The sequence below is a fragment of the Sprattus sprattus genome (assembly GCF_963457725.1).
Source record: "Sprattus sprattus genome assembly, chromosome: 18".
In the NCBI taxonomy this organism is placed as follows: domain Eukaryota; kingdom Metazoa; phylum Chordata; class Actinopteri; order Clupeiformes; family Clupeidae; genus Sprattus; species Sprattus sprattus.
In genome coordinates, this window is record NC_137916.1 from 21,606,237 (window position 1) to 21,618,780 (window position 12,544).

Here is a 12,544-nt window from a genome sequence, read left to right on the forward strand (position 1 = left end):
CATACCTGCAACCTCCTGTAAAGGGTTATGTTAGTCTATAAATGTGTCCCATGAGAGCAGCAAAACACAGGGGCTTACAACTCAGTAAAACAGAAGTTCGATAAACATCAACATAGATTGCATGGGTTGCATTGAAATTAAGACAATTGCTAGTTCTCCATTTACGCAATACATTTTGCAACTGCAACTTGTCACGCGTCGCGAATACGTCGACATTTAGAACACGTCAACAGTGTCTTCCTGTCACTTGTCGCTCGTTTCTGGTCGTGCTGAAAGCCACAGAGGAAAAGACACCTCCCATTTCCATCTTCATTTCAACCTCTCACTTCCCCCATCACTTTTTAAAATCTTTCCGCCACTGTTCGCTTTCGCTCACTTTAGTTTTCCTCCCTCAGCGGAACACAGCCCAGGCCCTCAGATCCACCTCGACCTACTGTTGCGCCATCCCCTCCCCCACAGCAAATACCAGGTACAGCCGTCTTCTGCAATTCCAAACTGCCTTCACTTTTAATACATCCTTGATGATACATTTATTGCCAAGCTGCTGCTTCGTTCTTTCTCTGCCTCTCTCTCTCTCTCTCTCTCTCTCTCTCTCTCTCTCTTTCTTGCTCTTACGTTTGGGAACATCCTCAGGACTTTCCTAATTATATGATAGAATTAGTCATTTCCCTTGGCGCCAAACTGTTCGGATTGGACGAAATTGCGACAGTTCCTCTGAAAGATTATTTTTACCACTCGATGTCTGAACTGTAAGAAGGGGCGCCTCTACATGAAGAAGCCCAACCTTAATGACAAATCTTGTGTCACTTCAACATCATTCAAACAAAAGCATAGGCTTTTGCCATGGTTATACCAAGCATTCTGGCAATATGCGTTTGATTAATTACGTTGTGAATGCTACTCGAATTATGGGCCTACTTCAGAATTGTTTAATAGATTGCAAAAATGAACTTGAACGTGGCGGCAAGCAGCGGATATAAGCCTTAGTGTGAGAAAGACTGTTAAGACAAGGCTGAGAGCAGAAAGGTAGTAGAGCTCGCTCAAGGATGTGGTCTAACTGTCACTCGAGTGCCTCACCAGGTCAACGTCTCCACAGAACTGTTAACCCTTAGCCTTTCAGCTTCTTGAAGTATTATTATGAATGCATCATGCATAACTTGACCGTTCTAATATGGAACGTATTTTATTTATTATTATCATCATTTTATTTTCATACATATTTTTGTTATGTTGTATTTATGCACCTATCTGCACCTTTTTTGTTGAAATGTGTTTGTGCACCAATTTTGTGTACTGTGCATTGAAAAAACTAAAGTTCATCCAGGGGCGTAAAAGAGGCCCCAGACAAGAGGAACTTACACTCTTTTGTTGAGTATAGTCTTTCCTTCCCCAATTTGTGATCTGTCTCTGCTCCTTATGTCTATGAGCTCTAAGTCTTCAGGGGACTAACAGCGTCAAAACCTTTTGGTTTGATGCAGCTCTCCAGTCTGTGCATGATCATAATACTTTATATACAATAGACACACACACAGACACACCCACTGATACTTCTGTTTTCCACCTGTACAGCAGTATATGCACTGCCTGTTGGTTTCCTCTGATAGCTGGGCCTGGTTCATTCCCTTGCACAACTCCACCACTTCTCTGACTCTTTACATGATAACCAGTGGCAGTTTCACTGGAAAAACCATCTCACAAATGTACTCTAACATGCAGTCTCCCACCTCAAATGCTAACCAGTCTCTCTCTCTCTCTCTACCTATCTCTCTCACACACTCTCTCTCTCTCTCTACCTCTCTCTCACACACTATCTCTCTACCTCTCTCTCTCTCTCACACACACACTCTACAGGTCATCATGTCCCGAAAGGTGGTCAGGTCCAGTAAATTCCGCCACGTCTTCGGCCAGGGGGTGAAGGCAGACCAGTGCTATGACGACATCAGGATCTCCCAGATGACCTGGGACAGCAACTTCTGCACTGTCAACCCTAAGTTTGTGGCCATGATAGTGGACGCCAGTGGCGGAGGAGCATTCATTGTGCTTCCACTGTCCAAGGTCAGTTTCACTGTGTGTGTGTGTGTGTGTGTGTGTGTGTGTGTGTGTGTGTGTCTGTGTGTGTGTGTGTGTGTGTGTGTGTGTGTGTGTGTGTGTGTGTGTGTGTGTGTGTGTGTGTGTGTGTGTGTGTGTGTGTGTGTGTGTGTGTGCGCGCATGTGTGTGTGTGTGTGTGTGGTTGTGAGAGAGAGAGGTTTAAGAGTTCAAACTGAGAGCACATCTTGATGGAGGAGATGGTTGCATTCATCTTTATGAAAGAGGCTAAATCTAACCTTTCTTGTTGAACAAACAATGCCTTGTGGGCTGGAGGCAGTTGATTAAATAGATAGCCATTGGATAGCTCTCCCCAATGCAACTTTGTGCATTGTGCATTACAGTTGGTTCACACAGGCAGTTGGTTCAAATACCAAGCAATAGAGTTAGAGTCAAGCTTCTCCAAGTTAAAGACACAGCAATGGCAACTGCAGTTGAATTTCAGGGGATGAAAAAACATGCATTCCACTGTGTTTGAAGTCTTGTTGAGGGTGATATGCTTTCATCATGATTAGATATTTGGCCCACTGGTCTTAGTTGATTGCTGAATTATTTAAATTTGCAAAGGTATTGTCTGTTGCAAGACAAAATGTCTTGCTTCATAACTTTAAGCTCTTCCTTGTCTGCCTGCTTTGTTCTTATGAGCCGGCACAATGGGAAGTCATGATTGATTTAATGGATGCCTTCCTATAGGTGATTAATGATATAAGAACTGATTATGTCAATTATAGTATCTTTTCAGAGTTTCTATCAAACGCTGATGTGGTTTGCTATTTGTGAATATTCAAATTTCAAAAGTTATCATTAGAAGTGCTGGCGAATAAGGAAGTTCCCCGTTCGTTGTTTCGCTATAGCAACGTCACTCTACCTCTTGCTCTACTCTCTTGTCACATCGTGTTCTTTGCCATATTTGGTGCCCTTCTCTGTCAGTTCGTCTGCACAGGATGTGGCAAGGGACTGATCGAAAGAGACTCACACAGAGAAAAAAAACTGACAAAAAGAATAAGGGTTCCATGTTGTGAAGTTACAAACTGCAATCTGAAAGACCACAACCTTATCAGCATTTCAAATGTTGTGCAGTAGTTGTAGCATTTAAGGAGGACAAATCACTGAATATGTTTAATGTGTTGTGTAAGGATTTGCACCGGTTATGTAGGGAAATTCTCAACCTGTTTTTTGAATGCAATAGAAATAACTTTAGATTTACTAATTGATGGTGACCTTCTTAAAGAGACTATATGCAACAATTTGTCGCATTTTGAAGCATGTTTCTACAAGCAACTAGTACTGGTATCATCTTCAAATTAATTGTCATGGTACATGGCCATATAAAGGACAGATGAACGCACCTGCCGTTACAACTAACCGCCTAAGCTATGCACTATGTAGTTCTGTGTTCTGGTCACACAACCCTGCAAAGCCTTAAGAATAAGCTTTCACAGCACATCACCAACTATATCGTCAAAAAAGCCTTTTGATAGTGCTGTGATGTTGCTGGCATTTGTAAGGCTTTTTGCAGGTCTTTTCTGTAGTTATATTGCTAGTTTTTGACCAAACCCCTTACTGCTGCTTTAAAAAAAATGCCTGCAAGTGTCAAAATGCACCTGTTTGCCACAGAAGAAGCTACATTAACTCTATGAGGCTTGGAAGCACAACAGTCAGTGGCAGACATTTTCTCACTGAACAGTGTTATGTGACTCAAATGAAAGAGCTGATTGTGTTGCTAAATTGTTAATAGTTGTTTGTGTTGTGATAATAAAGCTAAGATGCAGTAGGCAGCTGATGTATGTTTGCCTGTACATGTAAACTCATAAGAAAAATTACTGTTTGCCCAGGCAGCTGAGAGGAATCAGCATGCTTTCTCAAATGTTCCAAAGCCATCAGATTGAACCATTTGTAAACATGAAATCTAAAATTGAATTGATTGTAGAGGTTTCAGAGACCATTGTAAGGCTGCCATTCTTACTGGTCTTGTCTTTTCATATTCCCTGTTAGTGAGTGTGTAGAAATCACCGGCCAAACAGGGCAGATTGAACTAGCTAGAGGGGCACGTGGACTTTTTCCATTCTGCTGGAGTTTTTAGTGGCAACCCTGCCCCCTTGCCGTACAGTTTTCTCTACACTAACAGAGTTAGTGGCCATTAAGGGTAATTGGAGACATAGCTACAAAATTGATATCAGCTGACTCAGTTCCTCTCATCTAACCCTGCTATCTATCTTTGCAGAATCCATCCCTCCCCTTTCTCCCTATCCATCTTTCAACTGACCAAATGTGAAATATTTAGTGTTCTTTTGTATGTGAGAAAAAATATAATCTTACCCAGAAAACAAATATTCTGTTATGAGCATAGCATGGCAACACGTGGCTCAATTCAAGAGCATATATGTGTTTGTATCTGTTTCTTTTTTTTGTTCAAGCACTGTGCAAGACATATAGTGAAGGATCTAATGTTCTGTTGTGATTAAATAACCGATGTTTCTCTCTCTTCTTTCTTTCTCTCTCTCTCTCTCTCTCTCTCTCTCTCTCTCTCTCTCTCTCTCTCCTTTGTCCCTCCTCTTTTGGCCTGTCTTTGTGTTCTCTCTTCTTCTCCAGTCTGGCCGCATTGACATGTCCTATCCCACTGTATGTGGCCATACTGGACCTGTCCTGGATATTGAGTGGTGTCCACACAATGACAACATTATTGCCAGTGGCTCAGAAGACTGCAGTGTTATGGTGAGAGGTTATAACTTTCTACTCTTTACCTTTTCCCCAGGCATAGGTCAACATGGGGGAAGTTACTCTTCTTCTAGTTCTCCCTCTTCTCATTCAAGCCAGTTCAATGAAGTGATCATTCATGCAGCAGCCAAAGTGTACTGGGACCATGGTTATATCGCCATGTTTTACTCAGAACTTCATAAAATTGTATTCCATACTTATACATCACTGTTCTGCCAGCCGATTTTCAAAGACACAGCTGGCTATTACATGCTCACACTCTTAAGTATTGTCTCATATTTAATTTTTGTTGCTGTTAAAACCTCTGTTGCTGCAACTGAAGCTTTTCGTCCACTTCATGTGCACTCTCATGATGATCTGGGGGTTGTCTTTGGCATATCGGATCTCTTGCAAGTCATGCATGTTAGCTTTGAAGAACTTGCAAAATCAGAACTAAGGTCAGAGTTAATAATGATTGACAATAATCAATAATCCAATGAATCTTATATTCATTTTAATTTGTTGCTTTTAATTGGACTAAGGTAAAAATGCAAGAGTTTCCGGTTGAACTTCCTGTTATATGAAATGCCCTGAGGTGTGAGTGTGTGTTTTCTCACCCCCCCCCCCCCCCACCCCCCCCCCCCCCCCCCACCCTCTCTCTCGGTTTGATCAAAGTGTCATTGTATCATCAATTTCCCTTGTGAACAAATGTTGTGAAATGGTCCACCGAATTGGGGTGACACCCCTTATGCTATGTAGGATATTTAAACTGAACTGATTCAATGGCTGACCAGATGAGACATAGGGGAATCTTTTGAGTGAAACCTCTGTCTACCTCCCTTGATGCACCACACTGCAAGAATAAAGCCTGTTTCTTGACTGATCATTCTCCTACTGAATGTCCACCAAACATTTGGTACTAAAAAGTTACCATCAGCTGCAGCGGCCAGGCATGTGTTGTGACTGCAGAGTTTGTGCCTTGTAGATCTGGGAGATCCCTGATGGTGGCCTGGTCTCGCCCCTGACCTCACCTCTGGTCAAACTGGAGGGCCATTCCAAGCGTGTTGGCATCCTCAGCTGGCACCCCACAGCCCACAATGTGCTGATGAGTGCAGGTAACATACACACACACACACACACACACACACACACACACACACAAACACACACACACACACACACACACACAAACTCACACACACACACACAAACACACACACACACACACACACACACACACACACACACACACACACACACACACACACACACACACACACACACACCACACACACACACACACACACATGGATGCATGCACACACCTGCATACACACACAGACCATTGCATGCATGCAGACACACATTGAATCGCACATACACACATCTTCACATTCTACGGTGTCCATATAGACACACAATACCCACTAGATATTGATTGAGACTTAAATGTTGGGACTGTGGCACCATCTAGTGAGCACTCACGGCAGACAGAAGGCGACATTACCATATTTCCAACTCCCAATTTCTTGCTTGCTGTAATTCAACATCTTGTTCTCTGTTTTTTGAAATTGTCTCCATTTTGTCTTCTCTCTATCCCTTCCCCTTGCTGACCATCTCTGACCCCATCTCTTCTTCACCCCACCTAGGCTGTGATAACGTGGTGATCCTGTGGAACGTGGCCCGCGGGGAGGCAGTGGTGAGGATGGACACGCAGCACACTGACCTCATCTACAGCGTCTGCTGGAACAGGGATGGCACACAGATCCTCACCTCCTGCAAGGACAAGACGCTGCGCTTGCTTGACCCGCGCAAGGGCACCGTCATCACTGTATGGATCCCTTAACTTGTCTGCTTCCTCCCTCTCTTCCGGCATTATCTTGTTCCTTCATTCTTCATCCTTGATTTGACTCATTTATTTAATTATTCTATTCCTCTGTGCTCCCAATATGCAGTTTTATGTGCTTGTTGTTTGAGCCCAAACATTAGAACAGTGTTGTTTGGTCTAAGTAATGCAATAAAGACAATCTTTTGAAGATGAATATATAGCTTAAAGACAGCAGCAATATGTTATTTCGGCCAATATTGTACTACATGTTAGTATACTGCCAGGCTTGACAGTAATTTAAAAGCATGTCCTTTGCTCTCTCAGGAGAAGGATAAGCCGCATGAGGGCTCAAGGCCAGTTAAGGCTGTGTTTGTGGACGACGGGAAGATTCTAACCACTGGCTTCAGCAAAATGAGCGAAAGACAAGTGGCTCTCTGGGACCCAGTAAGTACCTCTCAAAGCCATACAAAACCCTACTTGAGTCTTCATATCATGGAGTAACATGGAGAGATGTGGCCACTGTGTATGTTTGGTGTGTGCGCTTGGGTGTGTGCATTTGCATGTGTATTTGTGTGTGTGTGTGTGTGTGTGTGTGTGTGTGTGTGTGTGTGTGTGTGTGTGTGTGTGTGTGTGTGTGTGTGTGCTTGCTCACATGTTTTGGTATGTGTTTTATTAGAGTAATTTCTCGGAAGCCCTCACCCTTCAGGAGATCGACACGAGCAGTGGAGTGCTGCTGCCTTTCTTTGATCCAGACACTGGCATTGTGTATCTGTGTGGAAAGGTCAGGGGTCAACCTGATACACACGTACTACACTACACTATACACACACACATAATACACACTCACACTACATGAAACACACACTCACATACAGAGATTCACACATTTGTACACACACACACACACACACACACACACACACACACACACACACACACACACATACACACACACACACACACACACACAAACACACACACACACACACACACACACACACACACACACACACACACACACACACACACTCACACACACACACACACACTCACACACAAACACACACGCACGGCCCTTTCCAAGTGAAAGCAGGCCATTGGTTTATCCCATGCATCACATGAGAGAAAGAAATGTGTTCAAGCATGTTTATGATCATATCTACGCTACAGATTACAGCTGCATATCAGCTTTACCGCAGCACACACTGCCCCTCCTCCTCTCTGAGTTGTTGGCTTGTCTGTGAAGCTCACTAGATTAGGTTTGGATCCCAGCAACGTATTTCGAACTTGAATAGATCACATCTCACTTTCTTATTATTCTGGTGTTATTGTTGGTAATTGGATTTCCTGTGTTTGTTTGGGGCCTGGGTTGGCAGGGGGACAGTAGCATCCGCTACTTTGAGGTGACCGATGAGGCTCCCTACGTCCACTACCTGTCTATGTACACCAGCAAAGAGAGTCAGAAGGGCATGGGCTACATGCCCAAACGAGGTCTCGAAGTCAACAAATGCGAGATTGCCAGGTGAAGATTTTGCCAGGTTTTATTTTAAAGCTCACAACAATTTATTTAATTTTATTTTATTTTATGTTTTTGTAATATATATATATATATATTACATATATTTGTGTGCACTCTCTATACACTCTCTCTATCCTGTCACTCCTTTCTCAGATTCTATAAACTTCATGAGAGGAAATGTGAGCCCGTCGTTATGACTGTCCCCCGTAAGGTAAGTTTGCCTCATGTACACATTCACAGGCCAGTCTGGGCAGGTATAAAATTACAGCCTTTTGCATTAATGCTGCTGTTGTTCAGTTTGTCACTTGGCTCTGTCTTCAAGTGCTTCCCTCTCCATCTTGTTTTTCTCATATAATCTTTCTTTGCCATATCCGTACAACAAACTTACAATTTTTCACCCCCTGCAGTCTGACTTGTTCCAAGATGATCTGTTTCCCGACACCATTGGTCCAGAGCCCTCTGTGGAAGCCGATGATTGGTTTAATGGCAAAGATGGCCAACCAATCTTGATCTCCTTGAAGGATGGGTATGTGGCCAGCAAGCCCAAAGAGTTCAAAGTGATCAAGAGCCTGTTGGCCACCACAGCTTCCACCTCCCCCCATTCCCAGGGCGACAACTCGGTAAGGACAATACTGGATATTCTTTGATGATCATCAGAAATGATTAGGTGTAATTAAGCACTGTGTGGCATTGATGGTTTCCTCCCTTTTTTTTTTACTTCTCTTCTTTCTGACAGGGAGTTCAGGCCCTGCAGGCCGAGGTGAAAGAGCTGAAAGCCACGATTGAAGAACTCACCAAACGAGTGAGCGAATTAGAGACCAAAAACTAAAGTGAAGGAAATAGAATAGGGGTGTATAATTGGAGCAAATGGGGCAGGGGCAAGGAAGGTAAAAGGACGGGGAACAGAGGAAGATAATTATCATGTGAAGTGATTTGATTACAGATTTTTAAATAGAATATTGAGGCTTGAATGCAGAGTGAGATGTAGGGAGAGATGGAAGTGCTCCATGTGCAATCAGGTCTTTTGTTTTTTCTAATATATGCTTTACATCAAAATAAATTTTGTGACTATTTTGGACTTTTTGTCAGATTTGTTCATTCACTCTTTCCAATCTATATGACATAAACAGACTCACAGGAGATGCTTGTTTATTCAGAATTTTTTTTTATTAAAATTGTCATTGTCATAAAATTGTTGAATTTTTGTGTATTCAGAAACATTTTTTATTAAAATTGTCATTGTCTTAAAATGTTTGAATTTTACATGCATTAGTTTCATGGTCAGAACAGTTTCTACCGCTCACTACTGCTAATACTTATTATGCTATCAAGGTTTTTTTTACTGATATCTACTGACTTACTAGACATAACACTTTTGAAAATGAATATACACACATCATCAGATCAGATTCCTGAAGGAACAGCTGCCAAATTAAATGGACTTTGGTAGCTGGTAATTCTAAATTGCAAGTCGATTGGGCATAGCATTAAACTGAAAATGTTATGGACTATTGAGATTAAAAAAAATACCTGAGGAAGATCAGCTAATATAACACTGGGCATCAGCTTGCCTGTATGTACCATTCTGTCCAATTACATCTAGCTGATCAAGTTAAAATCCAGAATAGTCGGACCCACCACACTACAGAGAATCGTGCATTGATACAGTTCCTATCAACATTATGTTTCAGGACATGTTGTCCACAGAAGGAGTCAGCTTTCAACACTGTCCTTTGATGACCCGAGAAGACAGATACTAAAAACAGCCTTATACATCAGTTTTGAAAAGCAACCCTCCCAACATGTACTCCCAATCTTGACTTAGAACTTGAATATAATGTAGGTCTCTTGAGATAATTCTGCTTTAGCAACTCATAGCTTTGAAAATATACATCCCCTGGCACTCAGAAAAATTTGCACTCAGAAAATATGCCCTCTTCTGTCCTTTCTTATTAGCCAATCTGTTTTCCCCCTGACGAGTAACACTCTTAATAGCAAACGCAGGCACATTAACACGACTACAAACACTAAACAACCTCGCTCCCCCTATATTTGACACCCATAGGCCGATGACTCTAGACGTAATTGGGTGCTGAGGCGCCATTGCTGTAGTACTTGGCGGTGCTTCCGGACCCAGAGCCTCCAGAGGCGCGGCTGAAGCAGCAGAGGAGGCCCCCGGCCAGAAGCAGTAGTATGCCTCCGGCCCACCCAATGAAGATGCTGGCTCCCAGCTCCCTCTTCTGGGAACTGTCAACCAGCGGGTTGTTGAAGTTGGTCACGGTGGTGTGGGCCGACCAGCTGACGGGCACAAGCAGGAGAAAACCGCTCACCAGCATCATGATTCCAGCCACCAGGCACATCTTGGGCTTGGCGTCCTCATTCTGCACACAGGTGGTGAAGTCGGCGCCGGCGAAGAGGATGAGCAGGGCGAGGATGAGGACCAGGCCACAGATGATAGTCATGGCACGGGCCGCTTGCAGGTCAGAGCTCAGGATGAGCATGGAGTCGTACTGCTTGCACTGCTGCTGGCCCGTGCTCTGCGACACGCATGACATCCAGATGCCCTCATTCTGAGACTGTTGGGGGAGGGGAGGGGGTGGGGGGATTAAAGCACCTAAATTACATGATGCCAATTGAAGTGTACACTTTCCTGTAGAACAGATTGACCAACACAGGCACCGTAACTGCAGCTTCATTTTGTCTGGATTGGAATATGTAATGTTCCATGTTTCACTTTTATATGTCAAAAACGACAAACTCAAGAATGTTTAATTCGTTACAGGAAGACAATAATAATTTCTGAGGTACTCTACCTGAGCAGTCACAATGTTATTCCCCACAAAGGCTGACACCTTCCATTTTGGAACAATGCAGGTAACGATCCCAGCAATTAGGCCCAGGATACCCAAGCCCACACACACAATCTGCACACCAACGGATCCCATGCTGAGAGAGAGAACAAGAGGTTTATGATGAGGCTTACATGATATTTTGAACAGATGTGTCACAATCTACAGAGGTGTGCACATTCTTCAGAAGAGCCTTTCCAAGAAAGGCACATATGTCATGGCGCATTCATGAATGTCTCTTAAGGAGGATACTACATGGCACAGAGTTTGCCTGTGACAGGCCTGTGCATGACTCTATAGCCAAGAGCAGCTCTTGCAAATAAAGTCCCACCAAACATCAACTTAAAGTCTCACTCGTGTCTGGACAGGCCCAAAATGGCTCCCACATCTCCTGTTATTGCATACTGATAGACTGCCACTCCCAGGAGTCTACTTTTCAGGATCAGCACAGCTAACCCTATTTTATACAGAATACATTTATGTGATCTTGGCTCTGTTAAATCTTCCCTTGTAATCCAATTTAATCCAATTTACTCAAGAGAACTCTGTATCTTTCACAGTCACCTTAACTTCAAAAACTCATACTCCAATATCCCGCTCTGAGAATAGAAGTTGCTCTTCATAGCAAAACAAACTCAAGTAACTTCTGCATGATGCATTCATTCAACAGCCAGGTGGGAGCACTGACCCTCTAAACACAAATGTGCATTCAGAAGTCCTCATTTGCTTTCATGAAAAGGTAAGTGCACTGGAGAAAGCCTCGCATAAGGCCATAGAGATTTGGAGGCAGGAGGTGAGTGGGCACAGACCAAATGACTAACAGCAATTGTTGCTGTTTTTAGACAATGGCAAGTCGCTTGACAGTTTTCTGTATGACTAACGCTCTACCATTCTGGTCCATCTGTGATTTTGAAAGCAATTATTCGTTTTTATGCCAGGCTTTGAAAAACTGGCTGAGATTTGCTGAGAGTTTCAACCTTACATTCATATTTATTCAGTAAACTTGAGACTGTGTGATAGTTTTCCTTCATGAAATCACTATTTCACTGAAAAACATCTCTATTTTCTGCGAGGCAAACAAATTCATTATATGGCATGAAAAAAAAACAGACAAATAACCGTTCAGTTGAGACTTCAAATCAAAGAGAAACACCCTTATTTATTTTTCTCAATAAGCTAAAATAGTAAGTAATGATTAAAAAGTCAAAGTAATTACGGTTTTTCATTACTCAAGTATCAACAATATAAAAAAAAAATGCTTTGTCTCCTCAGCAAAAATTATTGTTATTGTCATTCCTTATGTAGATGTCTAATCACATATTACAGTTGGTATTACTTTTGATTTATGGACATTGTTACAGCAGCATTAACAAATTGCATATATGTCACAAATAATTACCAGAACAATAACGTTACGGTCCCAATGCTTACCGAAATGTTAAAGAAAGAAACTTAACACGATTAATTACCTCTAAAATTGGTACTCTTTTCTTGTTCTGAAGTGAGACGCTTTTTCTTTGAGTTTAACTTGATTCCGGAGTCGTTGTTTGTCTGAACTATTTAGG

The 12,544-nt window shown here is 42.5% G+C and overlaps 2 protein-coding genes across 2 annotated transcripts; one reads left to right on the top strand and one right to left on the bottom strand.

Annotated features, from left to right (window-relative positions):
- The first annotated feature begins 366 nt into the window (after nucleotides 1–366).
- On the top strand, nucleotides 367–8,974 carry coro1a (coronin, actin binding protein, 1A). Its single transcript, XM_080856509.1, has 11 exons — nucleotides 367–469; nucleotides 1,852–2,055; nucleotides 4,679–4,801; nucleotides 5,769–5,898; nucleotides 6,433–6,614; nucleotides 6,936–7,055; nucleotides 7,288–7,392; nucleotides 7,988–8,133; nucleotides 8,284–8,341; nucleotides 8,538–8,750; nucleotides 8,867–8,974. The coding sequence occupies exons 2-11, from the start codon at nucleotides 1,858–1,860 to the stop codon at nucleotides 8,957–8,959; spliced, it is 1,368 nt and encodes a 455-aa protein (XP_080712635.1). The 5' UTR covers nucleotides 367–469; nucleotides 1,852–1,857; the 3' UTR covers nucleotides 8,960–8,974.
- A 1,231-nt stretch (nucleotides 8,975–10,205) lies between these two features.
- On the bottom strand, nucleotides 10,206–12,544 carry cldni (claudin i; the record flags this gene model as incomplete). The annotated part of the gene is made up of 3 exons (XM_080855935.1): nucleotides 12,449–12,544; nucleotides 10,944–11,076; nucleotides 10,206–10,706 (listed from the first exon to the last, which is right to left on the bottom strand). The coding sequence occupies exons 2-3, from the start codon at nucleotides 11,073–11,075 to the stop codon at nucleotides 10,206–10,208; spliced, it is 633 nt and encodes a 210-aa protein (XP_080712061.1). The 5' UTR covers nucleotide 11,076; nucleotides 12,449–12,544.

Bases quoted from the DNA above. Each gene is read 5' to 3' on its own strand.
- coro1a (XM_080856509.1), top strand. From the start codon at position 1,858: ATGTCCCGAAAGGTGGTCAGGTCCAGTAAATTCCGCCACGTCTTCGGC. The intron at 2,056-4,678 runs GTCAGTTTCACT...CTTCTTCTCCAG, and splicing joins TTGTGCTTCCACTGTCCAAG to TCTGGCCGCATTGACATGTC. The intron at 8,751-8,866 runs GTAAGGACAATA...TCTTTCTGACAG, and splicing joins ATTCCCAGGGCGACAACTCG to GGAGTTCAGGCCCTGCAGGC.